This window comes from Hypanus sabinus, chromosome 4 (assembly GCF_030144855.1).
Source record: "Hypanus sabinus isolate sHypSab1 chromosome 4, sHypSab1.hap1, whole genome shotgun sequence".
NCBI classification, from domain to species: domain Eukaryota; kingdom Metazoa; phylum Chordata; class Chondrichthyes; order Myliobatiformes; family Dasyatidae; genus Hypanus; species Hypanus sabinus.
This window is the reverse complement of record NC_082709.1, coordinates 170,552,489-170,578,237: the sequence shown is the minus strand read 5'-3', so window position 1 is coordinate 170,578,237 and position 25,749 is coordinate 170,552,489. Positions and strand designations below refer to the sequence as shown.

The window sequence follows — 25,749 nt, the reverse complement described above, 5'->3', positions numbered from 1 at the left end:
CACAAGAAGGAAAATCGGATGGTAGTATGTCTCCAGGTGCCAGAGTCTAGGATGTTTCAGATTGTCTCCAAAATACCCTACAGTGGGAGGGAGAACAGCCAGAGGTCGTGGTACACATCAGTACCAATGACATAGGTAGGAAAAGGGAATAAGTCCTGAAAAAAGAGTACAGGGAGTTAGGAAGGAAGTTGAGAGCAGGACCTCAAAAGTAGTAATCACGCGACAGTGAGAATAGGAATAGAATGAGGTGGAGGATAAATGTGTGGCTGAGGGATTGGAACGGGGGCAGGGATTCAGACTTCTGGATCAGTGGGACCTCTTTTGGGGTAGCTGTGGCCTGTACAAAAAAGAAAGGTTGCACTTGAATCCCAGGGGACCAATATCCTGGTGGGGAGGTTTGTTAAGGCTACTGGGGAGAGTTTAAACTAGAATCGTTGTGTGGGTAGGATCTGAACTGAAGAGACTGGGGAAGAGGAGGCTGGCTCACAAATAGAGAAAGCTTATAGAAGTGTTACGTATTCAGGCACCAATAAATATATGAGTTCGGCAAGGGTTTATATAACAAACAATGCGTTTATTAAACACAGAAAACAAACCCCCCAAAAGTAAACAAACAGTAACGTAACCGGAAACCAGCTGCTGTGCGGCAGCTTAAACAGTTCTTAAAGCCATGTTGCAAAAACAGTTCTTTAAAGTAGTATTGCCAAAAGTTCAGAAATGCTCACGGTCCATTTAAAAGGAGAGACTTTATAAGACGATTTAAATTCTCTTTCACGTCGTTTTGCTTCGATCCCCGGTGTCGAACTTTTCCCACGAATAATGTATGAAACGGAACGAAACAAAACGGCTTAAAGGCACTGACCTTTCCTTTATCACACTGTCCTCAATCTTCTGCTATCCCACAGAGATTAACACGAGAACAGTCCACGAATTCCTTCTAAATAAGGATTAAATAAGGTCGAACCCGTTTCACCATTGAAAATGGATTCTCCTCGATCTTTAACTCCTGAACTCCGATCTTCACTCTCCACTGATTCTCAAACTAGCAGTTATTGTAAAGAACCTGCTGGCAATGACCTTTTAAACTTTAGGCATTAAATAAAAACTTCATCCTTCAACTAAACTGCATCATCACATTAAATCACGCAGTGACATGAAGTCAACATGGCAAATCCAGCCACGAACTGCCCCTCCTTACAGGGTGGGGTCTTCTTTTTATAACCTGTAAAAAAAAACTTGTCACATGATCTCTACTGATGGGAAAATGACATCACTCCACCATCACAAGATCATTACCTCAAGTCCAGTATAGCTTCAACCCCAGTCACGTGACAAGGGTACCACTGTCATGTCACGAGTACGTAACAGAAGATGTGAGAGGAAGGATAGGCAGGTGATAGAGAAGGGATGCGCTCACACTGAAGGTTTGAGTTGTGTCTATTTTAATGCAAGGAGTGTTGTGATCAAAGTGAATAAGCTTAGAGTGCGGATCAGTACTTGGAGATACGATGTGGTGGCCATTACAGAGACTTGGATGGCTCAGGGACAGGAATGGTTACTTCAAGTGCCGGGTTTTAGATGTTTCAGAAATGATAGTGAGGGAGGCAAAAGAGGTGGGGGTGTGGCACTGTTGATCAGAGATAGTGTCACGGCTGCAGAAGCTTGGTGGACGCCATGGAGGGACTGTCTACGGAGTCTCTGCGGGTGGAATTTGGGAATAAGAAGGGGTCAATAACTTTACTGGGTGTTTTTTATAGGCCACCCAATAGTAACAGGGATATCAAGGAGCTGATAGGGAAACAGATCCTGGAAAGGTGTAATAATAACAGAGTTGTTGTGATGGGAGATTGTAATTTCCCAAATATTGATTGGCCTTTCCCTGGAGCAAGGGGTTTAGATGGGGTGGAGTTTGTTAGGTGTGTTTAGGAAGGTTTCTTGACACAGTATGTAGATAAGCCTACAAGAGGAGAGGCTGTACTTGATCTGGTATTGGGAAATGAGCCTGGTCAGGTGTCAGATCTCTCAGTGAGAGTGCATTTTCGAGATAGTGATCATAATTCTATCTCCATTACAATAGCATTGGAGAAGTTAGAAAAGTGTTTAATTGGAGTAAGAGTAATTATGAGGCTATCAGGTAGGAAATTGGAGGCTTAAATTGGGAACAGATGTTCTCAGGGAAAAGTACAGAAGAAATGTAGCAAATGTTCAGGTGATATTTGTGTGGAGTTCTGCATGGGTATGTTCCAATGAGACAGGGAAGGTATGGTAGTGTACAGGAACCGTGGTGTACAGGAACCGTGGTGTACAAAGGTGATAATAAATCTAGCCAGGAAGAAAAGAAAAGCTTACAAAAGGTTCAGAGAGCTAGGTAATGTTAGAGATCTAGAAGATTATAAGGCTAATAGGAAGGAGCTTAAGAAGGAAATTCAGAAAGCCAGAAGGGACCATGAGATGGCCTTGGTGGGCAGGATTAAGGAAAGCCCCAACGCATTCTACAAGTATGTAAAGAGCAAGAAGAGAGAATAGGATCTATCAAGTGTGACAGTGGGAAAGTGTATATGGAACTGGAGGAAATAGCAGAGATACTTAGTGTATACTTTACTTCAGTATTCACTATGAAAAAGAAACGGTGATTGTAGTGATGACTTGCAACAGACTGAAAAGCTTAGGCATGCAGATATTAAGAAAGAGGATGTGCTGGAGCTCTTGGAAAGCATCAAGTTGGATAAGTCACCAGGACTAGATGAGATGTAACCCAGGCTACTGTGGGATGCAAGGGAGGAGATTGCTGAGCCTCTGGTGATGATCTTTGCAACATCAATGGGGATGGGAGAGGTTCTGGAGGATTGGAGGGTTGCAGATGTTGTCCCTTATTTAAGAAAGGGAGAAGAGATAACCCAGGAAATTATAGGCCAGTGAGTCTTACTTCAGTGGTGGTAATTTGATGGAGAAGATCCTGAGAGGCAGGATTTATGAACATTTGGAGAGGTATGATATGATTAGGAATAGTCAGCATGGCTTTGTAAAGGGCAGGTTGTGCCTTACGAGCCAGATTGAATTTTTTGAGGATGTGACTAAACACATTGATGAAGGAAGAGCAGTAGATGTAGTGTAGGTGGATTTCAGCAAGGCATTTGACAGTGTACCCCATGCAAGGCTTATTGAGAAAGTAAGTAGGCATGGGATCCAAGGAGGCATTGCTTTGTGGATCCAGAACTGGCTTGCCCACAGAAGGCAAAGAATGGTTGTAGACAGGTCATATTCTGCATGGAGGTCGGTCACCAGTTTATTTGTTTTGGGACCCTTAATCTTCGTGATTTTTATAAATGACCTGGATGAGGAAGTGGAGGAATGTGTTAGTAAGTTTACTGATGACTCAAAGGTTGGTGGTGATTGTGGATAGTGTGGAGGGCTGTCAGAGTTTATAGAGGGACATTGATAGGATGCAAAACTCGGCTGAGAAGTAGCAGATGGAGTTCAACCCAGGTAAGTGTGAAGTGGTTTATTTTAGTAGGTCAAATATGATGGCAGAATATAGTATTAATGGTAAGACTCTTGGTAGTGTGGAGGATCAGAGGGATCTTGGGGTCCAAGCCCATAGGACACTCAAAGCAGCTGCACAGGTTGACTCTGTGGTTAAGAAGGTGCATGGTGTATTGGCCGTCATTAATCGTGGAATTGAATTTAGGAGCCGAGAGGTAATGTTGCAGCTATATAGGACCCTGGTCAGACCCCACTTAGAGTACTATGCTCAGTTCTGGTTACCTCTCTACAGGAAGGATGTGGAAGCAATAGAAAAGGTGCAGAGGAGATTTACAGGGATGTTGCCTGGATTGGGGAGCATGCCTTATGAAAACAAGTTGAGTGAACTCAGCCTTTTCTCCTTGGAGCGACGGAGAATGACAGGTGACCCGATTGAGGTGTACCAGATGATAAGAGGCATTGATCGTGTGGATAGTCAGAGGCCTTTTCCCAGGGCTGAAATGTATGCCACAAGAGGATACAGGTTTAAGGTGCTGGGGAGTAGGTACAGAGGAGATGTCAGGGGTAAACTTTTTACTCAGAGAGTGGTAAGTGTATGGAATGGGCTGCTGGCAACAGTGGTGGAGGCGGATATGATAGGGTCTTTTAAGAGACTTTTGGATAGGTACATGGAGCTTAGAAAAATAGAGGGCTATAGGTAAGCCTAGTAATTTCTAAGGAAGGGACATGTTTGGCACAACTTTGTGGGCTGAAGAGCCTGTATTGTGCTGTAGGTTTTCTGCATTTTTATGTTAACCGATGACCTCTTCTTCTCACCCAATCTCAGTGGCAAAAGCCTACTTGGATTTACTCTATCTATACTAGTAATTTTGTATACCTCTATCAAATCTCCCCTCATTTTTCTATGTCTAGGGAATAAAGTCCTGACTTACTCATCATTTCCCTATAGTTCAGCTCCTCATGTCCTAGCAAAATCTTTTGGCGTTCTCTCCAAAATGGCTTCCCTGGAGTCTGGAGAGATCATATTGCTTGTAGTGAGAACTCATCAGGCTGAAGTAAGCTGCAAAGATTTGACAGTGTATGTATGAAAATCTATTGAGAAATAATCAAACCGTCCAATAGGAATGCGGCAAATCTTACCCTGGTGGAGGAAAGTCTTCAGAAAGCTTTGACAGCATCGAATTATCGAAACGCTGTAAAGCTCAGTTAAAAACTAAGTACCTAAGCTCTATCATTCCAATTCCTGCATAGTGCTTTGTTTATCCTTGAGGAAGGAATTAGGTGGCATAAGGTCTGATCAAAATCCTGCATTTCACCAAAGCTAAGCACTTCCTACTGCAGCGTTTGTGATAATTTCCTGGAATGGAAGGGTGACCACACTTCCAAAGTATATAATTGGCTGCAAGAGGTTTTTCAGACAAACTGAGATTGAGAAAGATGTACAGCATTGCAAAAGCTTTTACTTATCTGCCTGTCCATGGCTATTATGTCTTCCGCCCCCCCCCCCACCCCACTACCACCCCAACAAACTAAAATAAAATACAGCAAGGTGATCTCTAGATGTCATTAATGAGTTGGTGCAGCCATTGTGATTTTGACTCTGGGGAAATTCTGCACTGGACACCACACATAAGGAAGGAAGCTTGACAAAAAAAAAAATCTTGAAGGATAAATTAAGTATATAGAAGTATAGGTAAAGATCTGTGAAATGGAAGCAGTCTGTACCAAAGAACTAGCACTGATCATTGGCTGAATGATCACTTTTCCATCCAGATGCTTTGACTGCATGAAACCATCTTTGCCTTTCTTGTGTTATGCCATCTACAATTTTTTTTTAATTTAAGGAATGTAGGCTTTACCTTTGAGTTAGATAAGTTGCTGTAGTGTTTTAGAGAGCAGCTAAGAGGCAACTGTGCTTTTGTATGTTGAAGTTACATATACGCCAGACAAGCTAAGTCTTCAATTGTTTAAAGGAAATTCCCATGGGGGAATAGTATAAATATTTTTAATGAATTTTGTAGTCAACATTACTGATAAGAAGATTTCTTATAAATGCAGGCAGACTTTTTTTCCAGAGGTTCGGTGAGAATAGAACAAGAGGTCATAGGTTAAGGGTGAAAGGTGAAATATTCAAGGATAATTTGAGGGGAGAACTTCACTCCGAAGATGGTGCGAGTGTGGATCAAGTTGCCAGGCGAAGTGGTAGATGCAGGTTCCATTGCTTCAGTTAAGAGAAGTTTAGATAGGAACATGGATGAGAGGGATTTAGAGGGATATGGTCTGGATGCAGGAAGGCAGAAGATCAGGACTTCATTGACTGAATGGGCCAATGGGCCTGTTTCTGTGTTGTAATGCTCCATGTCTTTACCAACTGAAACAAAATTCCTCCTCCTGCATTTGAGGATTATGAATTCATGAGATGACAAGTCCTCGCTTGGTATGAATCTTCTGGTTCTAACATACGGGTTTTCAAAGTATCATGCATTCAAATTTGGTGGGCAAGATATCAGGTACCCCTACTCGTTAATGCAAATGTCTAGTATGTCAATCATGTGGCAGCGACACAATGAAAAAAACACGCAGAGATGGCCAAGAGGTTCAGGTATTGCTCAGACCAAACATCAGAATGGGGAAGAAATAGGACCTAAGTGACTTTGACCATAAAATGATCGTTGGTTCCAGACTGGGTGGTTAGAGTATCTCAGAAACTGCTGATCTCCTGGGGTTTGCATGCATAATAGCCTCTAGGAGTTTACAGAGAATGCTACAAGAAACAAAAAAAAACATCCAGTCAGCAGCAATCCTACGTGCGCTAATGAGAGAGGTCAGAGGAAAATGACCAGATTGTTTCAGGCAGGAAGGTGACAGTAACTCAAATAACCACTTTTCACAACACGGTGTGCAGAAGAGCATCTCTGAACACACATGGCAGACCTTGAAGTGGATAACGTGGAAGGCCACAAACAGGCAGGGGGTACCTAATAAAGTGGTCACTGAGTGTACAGCAGGCAAGCACCCTGACCAGAGAAACTGCAAATGAAACTATTGTAATTTCTTTTTTAGGCAAGAAAATGTGTGGTGTGTGTTTGTTATGTTTGGTTACCATAATTGGAAGGAACATTTAGAATGATTTGTGAAAATGCTTCAGATTGTAAGAATATAACCTGAAGCTAGAATCAATAAAAGGAGTAACCTTAACGATGCCATCTTGAATGAAACGGGGTTGAAATTGTGCAGTATTAATGGTGAATGGGATGAATAGCGGGAATTAAATTATTTTCATTAAATAAATGTTTTCAGTTCAAATTCTGATTGATGTTGCTGTTAAAATAATGCTCCAAAGAATTTATTTCAACATATTTGCAGGACCCACAGGATTAACACAAGTTTTGCTGTTAGTGTACACTGCAACTTCAGAGCTAATCCTCTAATCTCTAACCTAAATCCCCCATGCTAAGCATAATGCAAATACTCTTACAGGACTACAATCTTGCTATTTAGTAATGTATGCATTAAATTGTCATCTTGATCCCTCTTGCTTGCAGCTTTATTGATTTCTTTGCCACTATTTAGAAAATCTAATATGCAAAGAGTTCCCTGGCTTTTTAGCTGAAAATTGCTTGGGCTATTGGGCCAGTAGAGGGAAACCTAATGCTTCTTTGAGTACACTGAGTGGCCACTTTATCAGGTAAAGTGTCGCCTTCCTGTCAGCTTGAGCCAGTCTGGCCATTCTCCACTGACCACTCTCATTAACAAGGTATTTTCACCCTCAGAACTGCTGCTCACTGGATTTTTGTTTGTTTTACTTGCCATTCCCGGTAAACTCTAGAGACTGTTGTGCATGAAAACCCCAGGAGATCAGCAGTTTCTGAGACACTCAAACCACTCAGTCTGCCACCAACTATCATTTATTTCATACTCAAAGTCACTTAGATCACATTTCTTCCCCATTCTCATTTTTGGTCTGAACAACAATCGAACCTCTTGACCATGCCTGCGTGCTTTTATGCATTGCGTTGCTGCCATATGATTGGCTGATTAGATATTTGCATTAACCAGCAGCTGTACAGGTATGCCTATAAAGTGGTCACAGAGTGTACTCTGTCAAATCACCTTCCCTACCCCAAGATTAAAAAGGAATGATTTATGAAGTGCTTCTATGTAATAACAGGTAGACAAGTATTTGATCAGTACTAATCAACAAGCTTCAAAACATGTCCTCTGTACACCCCTCTGCAACTATATTCTTCACTTCATTCATCGGGAGACCACAGTCAGCATGGATCAGCAATAACATCACCTCCTTGCTGGTAATCAACACAGGTACATCTCACTAATGTGTGCTTAGCCCATGGGTCTACTCCCTCTACACTCTTGACTGTTTGGCAAGGCATAACTCATCTCTAAATTCGCCTGTGACACCACTGTTGTTGGCATGATCTCAGATGGTGATGAGGAGACATACAAGAGTGAGATAGATTGGCCGGTTGAGTGGTGTTGCAACAATAACTTTGCACTCAATGTCAACAAGACAAAGGAATCGATTGTGGACTTCAGGAATGGGAACTTGGGAGAACACACACCAGTCCTCATTGAGGGATCAGTAGTGGAAAGGGTGAGCAGCTTCAAGTTCCAGGGCATCAGTATCTCTGTAGGCAGCACAGCACACAGCAGCAGCGGCCTTTCGGATCTGGTGCACTTTTATTTAGTTTTTAAAATTTAATTTGAAGGCACAGTTAGGGTTTAGGGCAGGGGTCAGCAACCTTTACCACTGAAAGAGCCACTTGGACCCGTTTCCCACAGAAAAGAAAACACTGGGAGCCGCAAAACCCGTTTGACATTTAAAATGAAATAACACTGCATACAACGTTTTTTTTGCCTTTATGCTATGTATAAACAAACTATAATGTGTTGCATTTATGAAATTGATGAACTCCTGCAGAGAAAACGAAATTATATTTCTGCATGCAACAAAAACATTTTGAACTCCGAAAAAAAGACGTTGGGTTGAAAGTTACTTTTAAGTAAAATACTCAATGTCTATTTGAGTCCTTCTTGTATTTATGAAAAACGCCGAACTTAAATTTTCCGCCAGCAGCAAACCAAAAATAACATCAGCCAGCTGTCAGCCTGAAAAATAAAAGGACTATTTCACTGAACAATGAAAAAATATGAATATACATAAAATAATAGGCAATTAAAATATTTATCATACTTGGTTAATGGGATTTCTGCTCCTGGACCTCAGCGCACAGCGTCTGCACATCAGGGCTGTATGACGTCACCTTCATCTTTACACAGGATCGCAAGCTGTCATCTGTGAGGCGTGCGCGATGTTTGTTTTTAATAAAGTTCATGTTGGAGAACACCTGCTCACTTACATATGTGGATCCAAAGATCGACAGGACTCAAAGCGCATACTTTTTAATGTTTACATAAATGTCGGGCATAGCATTCCATGTTTCGAACACAAGTTTGTCCGGTTTTGGAAGGTTTTCAATATCACTCCATTTGTGTTTCTGAGCAAGAACGGCCTTCTGACGGGCAACATCTTCAAGGTCTGCTGTCAAGCGTCTAAACTTGGACACCCATATGTCTTTGTCGGCTATGTCGGCCAGTTCCATCTCAAGATCAGGTTGACTCACACCTGCCAATGCAGTCGTATTCAGTAGGGAAGGATCGATGCTTAGGGGAGTGACCGGGAAGGATAATGTGTGTTTTTCCTCTCTGAACTCACAGAAGCGTTTCCCAAACGATGTTTGCATTGCGATGATTGCAGAATGTAAATACTCCGAAATTATCATGTCGTGACCTTGTTTGAACTCTCTCAAATTGGGGAAGTGAGACAAAGTGCCTTTCTGTAAATCTCTGGCAAGCACTGTCAACTTGCGCTCGAATGCCAAGACATCCTCCAACATGTGCAGGGCTGTGCGTCCTTTCCCCTGAAGAGCTGTGTTCAGCGTGTTCAGGTGCGCTGTCATGTCTACCATGAAGTGTAGCTTTTCCAGCCACTCTGGCTGTTCCAGCTCAGGAAAGGTGAGCCCTTTGCTGCCCAGGAAAGTTTTCACTTCTTCCAGACACGCGACAAAGCGTTTCAGCACCTTCCGTCTGGACAGCCAGCGATAAAAACACGTTGTAGCGGTGTCAGTAAACTGCAGTCAAAGATAGCTTTATTCGAACTAAACAGCCTTGCTTTTAAGCCTCCCTCAACCCAGCCCCCATGGACGCAGATGCTGCAAAAGACGCGTACTCACAAACCCCTGTAGGCTATCTCCCTTAGCCGGAATGCTGGCTAATTGTGAGCCGTTTCGGATGTGCCAGGAAATGTGTCGCCACACTTAGATTGTACAAGATCACCATAATCTTCAAATTTAGAATTACATTTCAAAAGCTAACAAACTAACATAAAATACATTTTAATTAAATACTGACCAATTATTTCCCAAAGCCACAGGGAGCCGCAGCACAGAGGTGAAAGAGCCACAAATGGCTCGGGAGCCGCAGGTTGCCGACCCCCGGTTTAGGGCAATGGATAACAGAGCACCTATCTACCATCGCCAGATACTGCTACAGTACAGAAATCACCCAAAAACAAACCTTCATGAAAATCTGCTGGTTAGATTGTGCGACCTCGGCTTGCTGAGGGAATCGGGCCTGCAGTCCTCGGAGTCGCCTGATGCCGGTGGCCGGTTGGGGACGTTGTAGGCGGTGTGAGAGGAAGCGGAAGCGAGGCGAGCGGGCAGGAGTCTGTGCCAGGAGAAAAGCAAGCCCTAGCCGGTCGGCTCTCCCGTCCATTCTGCTCTCCAATGGACATTCAATTGGACTACATCTGTGGCAACGAAATACTCGGCGGGAGTACAGAAATGGACGGAATCCCGGACGCCGCCATTCAGTGGCTTATTTATGTAACAGATTTTCCCCCAAACCATCGGACTACCAACCTACTGCCCTCCGCTGTGCCTATTGTCTTGTTTATCATTTATTGTGATGCTTGCACTGTTCTGTGTACTTTATGTAGTCCTGGGTAGGTAGGTCTGTAGTCTAATTTTTTTGTGTTGTTTTTGTATTGTTCATGTAGCACCTTGGTCCTGAAAAAGTCTGGTTTTTACTGTGTACTGTACCAGCCATTATGGTCAAAATGACAGTAAAAAACAACTTGACTTGACTCTGAAGATCTATCCTAGGCCCAACATATTGATGCAATCATGAAGAAAGCACACCAGTGGCTATACTTTTGAAGTCTGAGGAGATTTTCTTGCAGATTTTTACAGATGTATGGTGGAGACACTCTTTCGGTCTCTGCTGCTCCTTTGGATTCACCAGGTGGAGAGTGGGAGCCTGCTGCATGGACAACAGCTTGCTCTCCATATCATACTGCCCAGGCTTGGTCATTGACTAGTGAATCGTGTAGACAGCTCGGATGCAACATCCATGGTTGACTCTGACCGGTGGAGGCCTCAGTGGCAGAGAGCATTTCGTGAAACAGCTCTTGGCTGCTGTGCTTCACGTCTGTGAACTTTGCAGTGATTTTTCCCGTTGATACGGTGAACCGAATACGGAGGCTTTGTGACTACTCTGGGCAGTTCCGGGGATTTGAACCTAAGAACTTAATTTGGTTCGGAATGCAGCAGTTGTTGCTCGCTTCTATTGTTTACATGATTTGCTTTGTGTTTTTTTCCCCCCTCTTTCTCTGTGGGCACTGGGGTGGGGTTGGTCTTATTTTTGAAAATTGGATTCTTTCGAGTTGCTTGCTTTGTGACTGCCTGTAAACAAACTCATCTCAAGGTTGTATCACTTAAACATTCTTTGCTAATAAATGCACTTTGAAACTTTGAAATTCTGAAACTTTTGGTTGCATTACCACCTGTTTGGAAGCTCCAATGCACAGGATTGAAAGAGGGTCCATCTAGATGTGTTGGTTGTTAGTACAACCAATGCATTTCATGGTTTGTTTCAACATACATGTGATAAATAAATCTGAACCAGAACTAGAGGCCACAGTTTAAGAATAAGGGGTAGGCCATTTAGAACAGAGATGCGGAAAAACTTTTTCACCCAGAGAGTGGTGGATATTGGGAATACTCTGCCCCAGAAGGCAGTGGAGGCCAAGTCTCTGGATGCATTCAAGAGAGAGTTAGATATAGATAGCAGGGTCAAGGGATATGGGGAGAGGGCAGGAACGGGGTACTGATTGTGTATGATCAGCCATGATCACTGTGAATGGTGGTGCTGGCTAGAAGGGCCCAATGGCCTACTCCTGCACCTACTGTCTATTGTCTATTGAATCCAGAGGGCTTTAGACTCATCGAGCTCTATCACAGACACAAGCCCCCCACCCCCACCCCACATCTTCAAGACATCTTCAAAAGGTGATGCCTCAAGAAGCTGCATCCATCATCAAGGGCCCTTACTACCTGGGTCATGCCCTCTTCTGAATTCTACCATCAGGGAGAAGGTATAGGAGCCTGAAGACACACGAGCAGTGTTCTAGGAACAGCTTTTACCCCTCTGCTATCAGATCTCAGAACGGTCCGCCAACCCAAGAGCACTAACTCACTATTACTCTTTTGTGCTGTTTATTTACTGGAACATTTTACTTTTCTACGTCTCGGTCTGTACTGCTGCCTCAAAGCAGCAAATTTTATGACGTATATGATAATAAAATTGATTCTAATTGTGATTCTGGACTGTTTTATTCTGACTTATAGCAAGAAGTGGTAACTCATAGCAACCGAAAGACGGAGCGGCCCACTAGTTTAGCGGTTAGTGTGATGCTATTATATCTCAGGGCATTCCAGAGTTCAGAGTTCAATTCAAGCACTGTTCCGTTAGAAGTCCCTATGTCCTCCCCGTGGAACGTGGTACTCCGGTTTCATCCCACGGTCCAAAGACTTACTGGGTCAGCTAATTGGTCATTGTAAATTGTCCTGTGATTAGGTTAGGGTTAATCGGTTTTGTTAAGGGACATTGGGGCGGAGGGTCTCATAGGGCTGGAAGGGGCAACTCTGCACTGTATCACTAAATAAATAAATCAAGACAATGTAAATATATGGACTGACAACCCTGGCCTAAGACAAATAGCACCGGGGCCTACCAAGAATGGTAAAAATAAAGCAACATGGTGCTGTTGGCTGGTCAATGATAAGAACATGGTCTAGGTGACCAGTCAGGAACTAATCATGCCTTTTCCAGTGCACAATGGTGATAAAGAACAAATCACATCAATACCATTACTGCACTTGGAGGAGTTGATCTAGTCAGTAGGTCTCAAGAAAGTACATTTGGCCAAGACTGAATATCCAAAGACTGTTTGGTTGTATCAAACATCAGCAAAGATGAGGTCTCTGAATGAAATAGTCTAAGTGAGCTGTGAGAGTGGCAAGGACATTGATATTCTGTACACAAGGAACAGTACACAATTTGAACCAAGTCGTTTGATAAAGGTCTTGACATAATTGCAACAACAATCTCTCTAATGGACAAAAGTGCTAGAAAACCTCTGTTACTCTGGATTTTGGTGATGGCTTTAGGACTTTGCATTTCAGGACAAATAATGATGAAATGGAACGTTCCTAAACTGGGTAAACAAATTCCTCAGTGGACAACTGAAGATTGTGTCAGAAAAGTATGTGTGGAAAAGGATATCGGTCGGCTGGAGTTTGCTGTGCAAAAGTCTTTTGATTGTTTGGAAAGCTTAATGAAATGCCAGAAACAGGCAAAGTCTATATGGTCATTGGACTTGTCAAACAATAGCTGACGAGAGCTAGGAGAAAGAACTGCGTCAAGGATGCAAAAATTAATCAGGTTAAAAAAATTAAAAGGAATTTTTGGACTTTAAAAAAAATTGAGTTATTTGGGTTTCTTGCTTTGTGGCTGTCTGTAAGCAGGCAAATCTCAAAGTGTATGATTTGTACATTCTTTGATAGTAAATGTGATTTGAATTTGAAGGCAGAAAGTCAAAGGAAGAAATGCAGGAAATAGGTGGGATCGTGAAGGAGCTTTTTGCATCTTTATTTGTCACAGGTTAGGTACTAGAAGACTGGACACAGCTAATGCCCTTTTTTAAGAAGGGAAGTTGGGATAAGTCAAGTGACAACATGCTGATGAATTTTATTCCAGTAGATGGAAAATTAATGGAGGAAATTCTAAGGCATAGATTTTTTATATGCAGTATTTGGAAAGATAGAGACTGATAAGGCAAATTCAGCATGCTTTTGAGTGAGGGAAGTCCTGGTTAACTAATTTGGTTGCTTGTTTCGAGGAATTAGCTAAGAAGATTATTGAAGGAAGGACTCATATGGAATTTAGTAAGGCAGTTGACAAGGTAGCACATGCAAGCTGGTCCAGAAGGTCAAGGCTTATGGAATTCAAGGTGAATTGACCAATTGGATCGAAAACTGGTGTGGTGACAGGAAGCAGAGGGGTGGTAGTTGCTTTTCTGTTTGGAAGTCCGTGACCAGTGGTGTGCTACAGGATCAGTGCTGTGATCTTTGTTGTTTGTAATAGATCTTACTGACTTTGGTGTGTTTGCAGGAGCGAGGTTCAGTGTCCGTAGATGACACGGAAATTATTGGTGTTGTGGATAATGAGGAAGTCTGTGTAAGGTACAGTCAGATATAGAGCAGATGGACAATCGGGGAGGTGGAATTTAATCCCAGCAAGTGTGAGACGATACATTTTCAGAAGTCAAGTACAAGTAGGACAAGGAAAGTAAATGATGGAGAGTAAGAAAGACTATTAATAATCAGTAAGGAGTGTTGATGAACAGAAAGACTTAGGGGTAGGAGTCCATGCATCCCCAAAAGTGGCAACATGTGTAGTTAGGGTGGTGAAGAAGGAATATGCATGCTCTGCTTTATTAATTAAGACAAATGATATGAGTATTGGAATGTTTTATTGAAGCTCTACAAGACTCTGGTTAGTGTGTGCTTCAGCAACAGGAAAGGGGTTGCAGAGCTGGAGAAACTGAGGAGGCGATCGGAGGGGAAATCAATGGAGGCTGGCTGACAACTAGAGCTTGTGCCACAGGTGTGATGTGAGACCTAGGCGAGGATGGTAAGGACCCAAGTGCTGGAGTATCCGAGGCCAGACTCAAGACACGATTGCAAGATTGAGACAGGAACAGGATTCTCGACTAGATGCTAAATGAGAATCCAAGCAAGACAGAAATCCTAAACACAATCACAGACTGGACTAAGGTTGAGCTGATGATTGCACACCAAGCCCAAGTTCAGGTGAGGTGTTCTTTAAATATGAAAATTCTGGTGCCAGAACATGGCCGTCAATTAGCAGAGAGGGCTTGACCTCTAAAGTGGCCACACCAGCTATCCATATTCTGGAGAATTTCAGCATCTGAACCCTGGATGCTGAAGCGGGTAACAATAGGAGGTGGTGGAATCACTTACCAGCACTCCACCTCGGAGATGTTCAGTCATCCACTTGCATTAGCAGGGTAGGGAAGGCTGTGCTGGCGTTTTTATGCTGTACAGCACTGTAAAAGATAAAGAACCTTTCTCGGTTCTGGAGAACTAAAATGGGGCTGGTGGGAAAGCAACCCACCATGTGTCAAAAGCAAACTGCAGAACTGCAAGAGCAAGTTTACCGATACAATTGATGGGTTTGGCAGTGAACCTTGATTGGGAGTTCCTAATGTGTATTCTCCTTTAGATTGGATAGATCTGCATGTTAACAAAGGAATGGAGTATGAGCTCACTTAATTTGTAATTCCAAGTCAGCAATATATCTACAAGGGTCTGTAATTCCAGAGTTAAATTTGCCAGAAGTCATATAATTCCTCCTTGGTATGTGCATGAGTATTACACAAAACAGTGGTTGTAATATAAAATGGTGTTAGTATAGATTGCGGGAATGTTTTGAGAAAGTCAAAGGGGATCAGTCCACAGGGACTGTTTTGCAAACTAACAGGAGAATCAGTCTACAATTTTGAGAGTAAATAATGGAAATGGTCTAGTCTTGGGAAAGGAAAAATGATGTGCAGGTTTAGGTATTATCTGGTATCATCCCATGCCAATGAACTCCTCACCAATTGAAAGTCCTAGATGGGGTGGACATGGAGAGGATAAAAGTCTAGGTGTAGAGGACACAACATCAGTATAGAAGGACATCCCGTTAGAACAAAGATGAGGAGGATTTTCTTTAGCCCAAATCTGTGGAATTCATTCCCATGGAAAAGAGTCATTTGGTATATTTAGAGTGGAGGTTGATAGGTTCTTGATTAGTAAAGATGACAAAGGTTCTGGGGAGAAGGCAGGAGAATGGGTTCAGAGGGAAAATAAATCAGCCATGATTGAAAGGGGGAGCAGACTCAATGGGTCGAATGGCCAAATTCTGCTCATCTATCTTATAGTGATCTGCCACAAACATCTCCTGTATATTTACCAAGCTGCCTGGATCAGGGCAATACAGTTGTGCAGCAGGTTGTAAAGCAGTTTCCTTCAAATTTCCTGGTTAACTTATTATTGACTGTCATATTTATAGGTCTGATTTCTGACCTGCCTAGCAAGTTGAAATATTTTCCCAATGCCTGGTGTGATGAATGCAGTTTCTTGAAAAATGATTTGTTTTTTTCAACAAGTATGTGACAAAGTTCTACTGCGGTGGATTTATTATGAATTTGATCATGAGCTCCACAAAACAAGACAGTTTTTATGGCATAAAATATCAGATTGGTTCTCATTTCCAAGGGAGCATATATCACTTGGTTGTCCTTCACTAGAGACACAGAGTCAGAAGTTCTGGATTCTTGGGGAATTTCTTGAAACAACACAGAAGGTTTTCCCCAATATTCGGTGACCAGAACTGTACACAATATTCCAAATTGTACAAGGCATTGGTAAGGCCAAATTTGGAATATTGTGTATAGTTCTGGTCACTGAATTATAGAAAAGATTTCAATAAATTAGAGAGAGTGCAGAGACGATTTACTAGGATGTTACCTGGGTTTCAGCACTTAAGTTACAGAGAAAGGTTGAACAAGTTAGGTCTCTATTCATTGGAGCGTAGAAGGTTGAGGGGGGATTTGATCGAGGTATTTAAAATTTTGAGAGGGATAGATAGAGTTGACATGAATAGGCTGTTTCCATTGAGAGTAGGGGAGATTCAAACGAGAGGACATGATTTGAGAGTTAGGGGGCAGAAGTTTAAGGGAAACACGAGGGGTATTTCTTTACTCAGAGAGTGATAGCTGTGTGGAATGAGCTTCCTGTAGAAGTAGTAGAGGCCAGTTCAGTTGTGTCATTTAAGGTAAAATTGGATAGGTATATGGACAGGAAAGGAGTGGAGGGTTATGGGCTGAGTGTGGGTAGGTGGGAGTAGGTGAGATTAAGAGTTCGGCACGGACTAGGAGGGCCGAGATGGCCTGTTTCCGTGCTGTGATTGTTATATGGTTTGTTATATGGTTATATTACAAGCAAGAACTCCTCATCAGCAATATCAGCAAAATGGAATGTTTGACAAATCACTTCACTATGGTTTCTGTAGTCTTCTTTGTGAGAATAGGTCTAGTCTGGTGAGAAACCAGAAACTGTGGAGCAGAGAGCTGTTTGGCCACCTATGTATGAAACAACATCATTGAGGAGTAATTTCTCCACTCAAAAAGCTAGGAGAAATGCAGGCTTACCCACTGTCGAAAATACTTCAAAGGTTGAAGTTCAAAAGTGCACTTATTATCAAAGCATGTACACATTACACAGCCTTGAGATTCATCTCCTTACTGGCAGCCACAAAACAAGAAACTCAAAAGAGCCCACTAAAAAAACCAACAAACACCCAATGAGCTGAGAGAGAGAGGAAAAAAATCATGCAAACAATTAAAGCAAGCAAAGAGCATTCAGAAGGAAAGTGAGTCCATAGAGGCAAAGTCCAGAGCAGCAGGAGCAGGCCCACAGCCTTGGCTTCAGTGCAGTAGAAAGCGGAGTAGTAAACAGAGCTGGACCGACCCTTGCCTCCAATCCTGACACTGTGCCTTTTCAATCCACCCGGCCCGGTGTTTAAACTCCTCCGCGTTGACTTTTCTCCACTTTGCTCTCTCTTGCTCCATCTCCAATTCCAACTCCAACTTGACCTCGCTCACACCCACCTTGAGTCAACCTTGCCTTCGCTCTCCTCTTCATTGTTTGCATGGTTTTAAAAATTTTTTTAAATATTTATTTTCTTTTCTACAAAACAAAACAAAATACAGCACCTCCACAAAAACCATGACCTTAACAAAAGCAAATTAAATATTGAGCAGCAAAAGGGAGAAAAATATAAAGGCAGAAGTAAACATACACAGCAGAGGTGTACTGCACCAAAAAACCTCAGACCTCACCCCGTAAGAAAGTCCAATACAGAGCCCCATATCCTTTCAAAGATGTCCCCTCTGTCCTCTTCAAATCTCTCCAAATGTAAAGTATTTGCCAGTTCTCTCAGCCACAGGTCATATGTAGGCACTGAGTCCATTTTCCACATTTGCGGGATTATCTTCTTAGCAATCACCATTCCAAACAATACGGCCATTTTTTCATACTTGTCGGCTGAAGATAGGGAGCTTGTTGCTCCAAGGCTGGCTATGAGCGGGTCCGGTTCCCACCGCTTCCCAAAAGCCTCAGAGAAACAGTGAGAAATACTTTTCCAGTATGCATAAAGCTTACAACATGACCAGAATGAATGTGACAAGTTACTGTTCTCAGATTTACATCTATTACAAACTGGTGAAACATCAGGATAGAAGCTGTGCAACTTTTCTGAATAATGGAGTCTATGTGTTGTTTTAAACTGTATAAGTCTGTGTTTGACGTTGACCGAGCAATCATGTGTACTCTTTAAACACTCATCCCAGACCTCCTCTGTCAGTTCTATACCCAATTCATCCACCCATGCCTATTTAAGACCTACAGTATTCACCCGAGCTCCATTATGTAGAATCTGATAAAAATAGGATTCGGCACTACGAGTAACGGGACCAAATTTATTTATTGCCTCCAGGGACTCATGTTTGTCTAAAACTTCGAAATTAGGTATATATTTCCTAACATAATCTAGAATTTGTAAATATCTAAAAAAACTAGTTGCAAGGATATTGTAAACTGCTTGTAACTGCGCAGATGAGGCAATGTTTCCATTAATATATAGGTCACCTACACTACAGATGCCACTCTGTTTCCAGGACGAGAAAACAGTATCATTCAGTCCAGGCAAAAAGGAATGATTGTCACAAATCGGAGTGTCAATATAAGTTTTTGGGGCCTTAATGTGTAGTTGAATCTGCTTCCAAACTCTTATAGTGCTGCCAACCACAAAGCTGTTGTTAAAATGTAACTTATTAACTGCAGTGGGGCTATTAAGGAAAGCTGGTAGGGAAGTCTTCTTACAAAGCACTCGCTCTATGAGTAACCATGCAGGGCATGAGTCTGAGGTAGAGGGTGGGCCTTTTATCCACCATGCAAGAATGGATAGGTGGGCAGCCCAGTAATACATTTTAACGTCCGGTAGGGCAAAACCTCCTGCTTCCTTGGGCTTTGACTAGTGTTTTTTAGTAATTCTAATGGCTTTATAATTCCAAATGAAAGGTATAATAATTGAACCCAATTGCTTAAAATATGACAGAGGAATAAAACATGGAATTGACTAGAAAAGATGAAGAAATCATGGCAGTACAATCATCTTGATTGCGTTAACCCTCCCCACCAAAGAAATTGGAAGGGTTTTCCAAAAGCCAATATTGCATTTAACCTGCTGAACTTTGTTTCGCCAATTCACTTGCAAAAGGTCTTCTGGGTTTTTTTGTAATAGACATACCAAGATAGGAAAAATTATCATGTTATTTTAAAGGGAATAGACCGTAAATACTCTGCATTAACCACTGCAGTGACTGGCACTAGTTCACTCTTATCCCAATTAATAGAGAAACCTGAGAAACTACCAAAATTATTAATTAGAGTCAGAAGGGCGGGTATTGATGTTTGTGGGCTGGAGATACATAAAAGGACATCGTCAGCCTATAATGAAAGGTGATGTTTATGTCCATGCATATCAATGGGAGATATCAAAGGGTCCTGTCTGATGCTAACAGACAGTGGCTCAATGATAACTGCAAACAAAAACGGAGAAAGGGGGCAGCCTTGACGAGTCCCGCGATGAATTGCAAAAGGGGAGGAAATATTCTGATTAGTGATAATAGAAGCAGATGGGTGTGAATAAATTATCTCAATCCATTTAATGAAAGATGGTCCAAATCCAAATTTCTAAAGTGCAAACATCATATATGGCCATTCCACTTGGTCAAACGCACGTTGAGCATCTAATGAAATGACTACAACCTCTTCTGCATGTTTTGTATATAAAATATTGAAAAGTCGACGCAAATTAAAATGCATATGTCTACCTGGCATAAAGCCAGTTTGATCTGGATGAATAATAGAACAAAGGCATTCTTTTAGCCTATCGGCCAGGACTTTCCCAAGAATTTTGGTTTCAACGGGCAGCAGTGAAATGGGGCGATATGATGAAACCACCTCGGGATCACGGCCCAGTTTTGGAATCAGCGAAACATTGGCTTTACATAATGTAGGTGGCAATCTGGAAGCTGTCCTGGAGTGATTCAACATTCATAAGAGCAGAGGTGACAACTTTGGACCAAATACTTTGAAGAATTCCATGCTAAAACCATCCAGACCCGCTGCCTTATTATTGGGGAGGGAAGAGATGACCTTCTTGATCTCATCTAGGCTTATATCAGCATCAAGTGCATTCACTGAATCTGTTGACAGCGTGGGCAGATTCAGATGATCAAAAAATGCTTCCATAGCTTCATCGTCCGGACCTCCTTGTGATTGGTAAACATTAGCATAGAACTCCACAAAACACATTAATTTTTTCCGGGTCTGTCAATAAAAAGCCATCTTTCGCCTTTTTTACGAAGTATGGCCCTGGAGGCCTGCATCTATCTTAACTGATGGGCTAATAATTCCCTTCTGCCACCGGCGTGGGATGGCAAGTCTGTCAGGACCCTGGGGACTTGTGGAAACTGTGTGGTGGTTTCTTTCGAACTTATAGTCTTTTAACATCTTTGGACTATTTTTACTGTACCCATGGTCTGATGTTTTAATCAATTATGCTATTGTCTGCACTGTTGTAACTCTATGTTGTAACTATGTGGTGTTGTACAGGTCTTGTAGCTTTAGTTTTTGGTCTTGTTTGTCTGGTGGATTTGGAGTTCATTTCCCAGCAACGCGCTAAGATGGTAGCGCAATATTAATATGCAGCAGCCTCTCTGGACTCTGGATTGGGGATTGCCAAACGTTATGTGGATTTTCTAGTGTAGTCTGTTTTGTCATGTGCTTTTGTGATATCATTCTGGAGGAACATTGTCTCATTTTTTAAATGCATTGCATTTGTGGTTTCTAAATGACAATAAACTGAATCTGAATCTGAATTAGGCATGGCCTTAAAGAGGTTCTGGAAAAAAAAATTGGATCATCTAAGTTGGGCCCATAGACATTTACTAGTGTCTATGGAAAAGAATTTAATATTCTACTTACTATTACATATCTGCCCCCTGGTCAGCGATAGATTGTGTGTGAACAAACGGTGTGGTTTTTTAAAATTAGGATTGCAACACCTCTAGTTTTAGTACTAAAATTCGACTGGTAGAACTGAGATGCCCAGGAAGGACAAAGCACTTTTGCCGCTGTTTTCTTAATGTGCGTTTCTTGGAGAAAACAACTATCAGCTTTGAGTGTACGAAGATGTGCATACACCTTCCCTCTCTTCAGTGGAATATTCATCCCCCGTACATTCCAGGTGACAAGTTTAGCCTCACCAATGTTGTGTGTTTGCGAATTAGATGTCATAATTGCTGCTTAACAAAAAAAAATGTGCTGTATGGTCGCGGCATAACACAAACTGTAACTTGAACAAATAGATGTGCTTTAACAACCCCTTGAGAAACACAAAAAACCCTCCCAAAAATTAAAACACACCAGGGGTAGTACTTCCATACCCCTAACCTAGAATTAAAGCTATATCCAAAGGCCAACAACACAGACCATGATTCTTTTTAACAGAAAAAGTTGCTAAAAAATTATGCTGATGCTACCTGGCCTGCTGAGTTCCTCCAGCATTTTGTGTATGTTGCCCCTTCACACTCATTTTCAAGAGGTCTATTCATCTCGTTGGTGGGATTTCAGTTTGCCTTCTTCATCGCCACTATTTTCTAGTCTCCGTTCTCTTATTTCGTCAAAGAATTTCCACAACTCAGTAACACAGCTTCAGCCCTTCCTTCTGGAACCATTTTCTACAGTGTAATTCAAAGCAGCCTTTTTCTAGTACATTGCTCAGAAAGCTTCTGTTCCAGCTGGGGGTACATTCTGTAAGAGTAGCAAAATGACAGGGGCACTATCCTCTTTGGCCCGGGTAACTTTGATTGCTCATTGGATAATCTTTTCCTGATTATAATTTGAAGGAGCTATTTGTGTGGAAATTGGATACCTTTCCCCTTACATGACAACAGTGTCAGCACTTCAAGAGCCCCAACGGGTTTAACTGTCCATGAAGATCAAGAAAAGTGCTCTAAAAATCAAATCTTTCCTTCTACTGACGGAATGGGATGGGGGGTGGGGGGCAAATGCTCAGAGTGTGGTACTTATAACATCATCAGCTTGGCAAAGAAAGAAAAGAATTGAATGCTTGCAGGTTAGTTTGAACTGCCTTCAATTAACTTCCTTTGGACCACTGGATATGAGGTCTGATCTTGGACTTAACTGTTTAGCCACACTGCACTTTCTTGTAGGTTATAATTTAATCTACATTGTTATTGGTCTAGCGCAGTGCACTGTGTAATGAATTGATCTGTATGAATGGCATACAAAACAAGCTCAGTGCATGTGCAATAATAAACTAATTCCAGTTTCACTTCCAGAGGGATTATAATGGGCAAGGTGCACACTCCTCCCATTGGTCTCCAGCTGGAATCCTGTAGCCAGAGTCTAACCCCAGCTGAATATTTAATCTGATTGCTATCATTTGCAGAAAGAAAACAAAACAATAGTTGCAGGAGTCTACCTCTCTAGACTGCCTGCCATTAATTATTATCATGGCTAATATATGATGGCTTCAACTCCTCTTCTTCACTGGTTCTCTTTTACTCTTAAGTTCCTCGAGCTTTCTAATATTCATCTTTCTCCTGCTTAAATAATCTGAACTCGTCTCCACCTTCCTCTGAGGCAGAGAATTCCAGAGATTCAGTGTCAGATTCTAGAGTTGGACAATTACCTTGCCATTTACAGAAATTACAGTTGAACAAAATGAACTATGGAGCTATGAGGGAGGAGCTGGCCAAAGTTCAATGGAACAATACTCTAGCAGGGAAGACAGTGGAACAATAATGGCAGGTATTTCTGGGAATAATGCAGTAGGTGCAGGATCGGTTCATTTCAAAGAGGAAGAAAGATCCTAAGGGGAGTAAGGGGAAGCCATGGCTGACGAGGGAAGTAAAGGGCAGTATAAAAATAAAAGTGAAGTATAACATAGCAAAGATGAGTGGGAAACCGGAGGACTGGGAAGCTTTTAAAGAGCAACAGAAGATAACAAAAAAGGCAATACGCCAAGAAAAAATAAGGTGTGAAGGTAAATTAGCCAAGAATATAAAGGAGGATAGTAAAAGCTTCTTTAGGTATGTGAATAGCAAAAAAATAGTTAAGACCAAAATTGGGCCATTGAAGACAGAAATGGGTGAATTTATTATGGGGAACAAGGAAATGGCAGATGAGTTGAACAGGTACTTTGGATCTGTCTTCACTAGGGAAGACACAAACAATCTCCCAGATGTAATAGTGGCCAAAGGAACTAGGGTAAAGGATGAACTGAAGGAAATTTATATTAGTCAAGAAACGGTGTTGGATAGACTGTTGAGTCTGAAGGCTGATAAGTCCCCGGGACCTGATAGTCTGCATCCCAGGGTACTTAAAGAGGTGGCTCTAGAGATTGGGGACACATTGGTAATCATTTTCCAATGTTCTATAGATTCAGGAACAGTTCCTGCTAATTGGAGGGTGGCTAATATTGTCCCACTTTTCAAGAAAGGAGGGAGAGAGAAAGCAGGGAATTATAGACTGGTTAGCCTGATGTCAGTGGTAGGAAAGATGCTGGAGTCAATTATAAAAGAGGAAATTATGACACGTTTGGATAGCAGTAGAAGGATCAGTCCGAGTCAGCATGGATTTATGAAGGGAAAATCATGCTTGACTAATCTTCAAGAGTTTTTTGAGGATGTAACTATGAAAATGGACAAAGGAGAGCCAGTGGATGTAGTGTACCTGGACTTCCAGAAAGCTTTTGATGAAGTCCCACATAGGAGATTAGTGGGCAAAATTAGGGCAGATGGTATTGGGGGCAGAGTACTGACATGGATTGAAAATTGGCTGGCTGACAGGAAACAAAGAGTAGTGATTAACGGGTCCCTTTCGGAATGGCAGGCTGTGACCAGTGGGGTACCGCAAGTGTTTACAATATACATTAATGATTTAGATGAAGGGATTAAAAGTAACATTAGCAAATTTGCTGATGACACAAATCTGGGTGGCAGTGTGAAATGTCAGGAGGATGTTATGAGAATGTAGGGTGACTTGGACAGGTTGGGTGAGTGGGCAAATGTATGGCAGATGCAGTTTAATGTGGATAAATGTGAAGTTATCCACTTTGGTGGCAAGAACAGGAAGGCAGATTACTATCTAAATGGAGTCGTTAGGAAAAGGGGAAGTGCAACAAAATCTAGGTGGTCTTGTACATCAGTCAATGAAAGCTAGCATGCAGGTACAGCAGGCAGTGAAGAAAGCTAATGGCATGCTGGCCTTTATAATGAGAGGAATTGAGTATAGGAGTAAAGAGGTCCTTCTGCAGCTGTACAGGGCCCTGGTGAGACCCCACCTGGAGTATTGTGTGCAGTTTTGGTCTCCAAATTTGAGGAAGGACATTCTTGCTATTGAGGGAGTGCAGCGTAGGTTCACAAGGTTAATTCCCGGAATGGCGGGATTGTCATATGTTGAAAGATTGGAGCGACTGGGCTTGTATACACTGGAATTTAGAAGGATGAGAGGGGATCTGATTGAAACATATAAGATTATTAAGGGATTGGACACACTGGAGGCAGGAAGCATGTTCCCGCTGATGGGTGAGTCCAGAACTAGAGGCCACAGTTTAAGAATAAGGGGTAGGCCATTTAGAAAAGAGATGCGGAAAAACTTTTTCACCCAGAGAGTGGTGGATATGAGGAATGCTCTGTCCCAGAAGGCAGTGGAGGCCAAGTCTCTGGATGCATTCAAGAGAGAGTTAGATAGAGATCTTATAGATAGTGGGGTCAAGGGATATGGGGAGAGGGCAGGAATGGGGTACTGATTGTGTATGATCAGCCATGATCACAGTGAATGGTGGTGTTGGCTAGAAGGGCCGAATGGCCTACTCCTGCACTTACTGTCTATTGTCTATAAATGCCTGAAAATTCTATCCACAGGTCCTTGTGCTCTAATGGGGAATCTGCAGGGGCCGACTTGGGTGAAGTTAGAATTGGAATTGGTTTGTCACTGTCCCATCTACTTAGATACAGTGAAAGTTTTGCAAACCATCCATACAGATAATCTCAAATCATAAGTACATTGAGCTGTATGCAGGGAAAGTAATAACAGAATGCAAAATTTTGTATTACAGGGAGAGTTCAAGAGAAAGAATGGGGTTACTAAATGGAGAGGAAGTTAAAAAAATCTGAGGTGCAAAGGGACTTGTGCAGGATTCCCTAAAGGTTAATTTGCAGGTTGAATCTGTGGTGAGGAAAACAAATGCAATGTTAGCATTCATTTCAAGAGGACTAGAATATAAAAGCAAGGATGGGTAATGTTGTGGCTTTATAAAGCATTGGTGAGGCCTTATGGAATATTGTGAGCAGTTTTGGGCCCCTTATCTACGAAAGGATGTGCTGATCTTGGAGAGTGTTTAAAGGAGGCTTACAAAAATGATTCCAGCATTGTAAGGCTGGCCATATGAGGAGCATTTGATGGTTCTGGCCCTCTACTCACTAGAATTCAGAAGAATGAGGTGTGACCTCATTGAAACCTATCGAATATTGAAAGGCCTCGATAGAGTGGATATGGAGAGGATGTTTCCTGTGGTGGGGGTGTCTAAGACCCAAGGACGTAGCCTCAGAATAGCGAAGGGTTGGTTTAGAATGAAGATGAGGCGGAATTTATTTAGCCAGAGGATGGTGAATCTGTGAGA

At 42.1% G+C, this 25,749-nt stretch overlaps 2 protein-coding genes across 2 annotated transcripts in view; one reads left to right on the top strand and one right to left on the bottom strand.

The window, feature by feature from the left end:
• Nucleotides 1-21,683, bottom strand: part of LOC132393483 (beta-1,3-galactosyltransferase 5-like) — a 90,223-nt gene extending 68,540 nt beyond the window's left edge. The window contains exon 1 of the mRNA XM_059968772.1: nt 21,581-21,683. Within this exon, the coding sequence (XP_059824755.1) occupies nt 21,581-21,652 (72 nt within the window). The 5' untranslated portion in view covers nt 21,653-21,683. The remainder of the gene's footprint in view (nt 1-21,580) is intronic.
• A 1,166-nt stretch (nt 21,684-22,849) lies between these two features.
• igsf5b (immunoglobulin superfamily, member 5b) overlaps nt 22,850-25,749 on the top strand; it is a 71,855-nt gene continuing 68,955 nt past the window's right edge. Inside the window, exon 1 of the mRNA XM_059968764.1 lies at nt 22,850-22,874. The gene's annotated coding sequence lies outside the window, so the exon portion shown is untranslated. The remainder of the gene's footprint in view (nt 22,875-25,749) is intronic.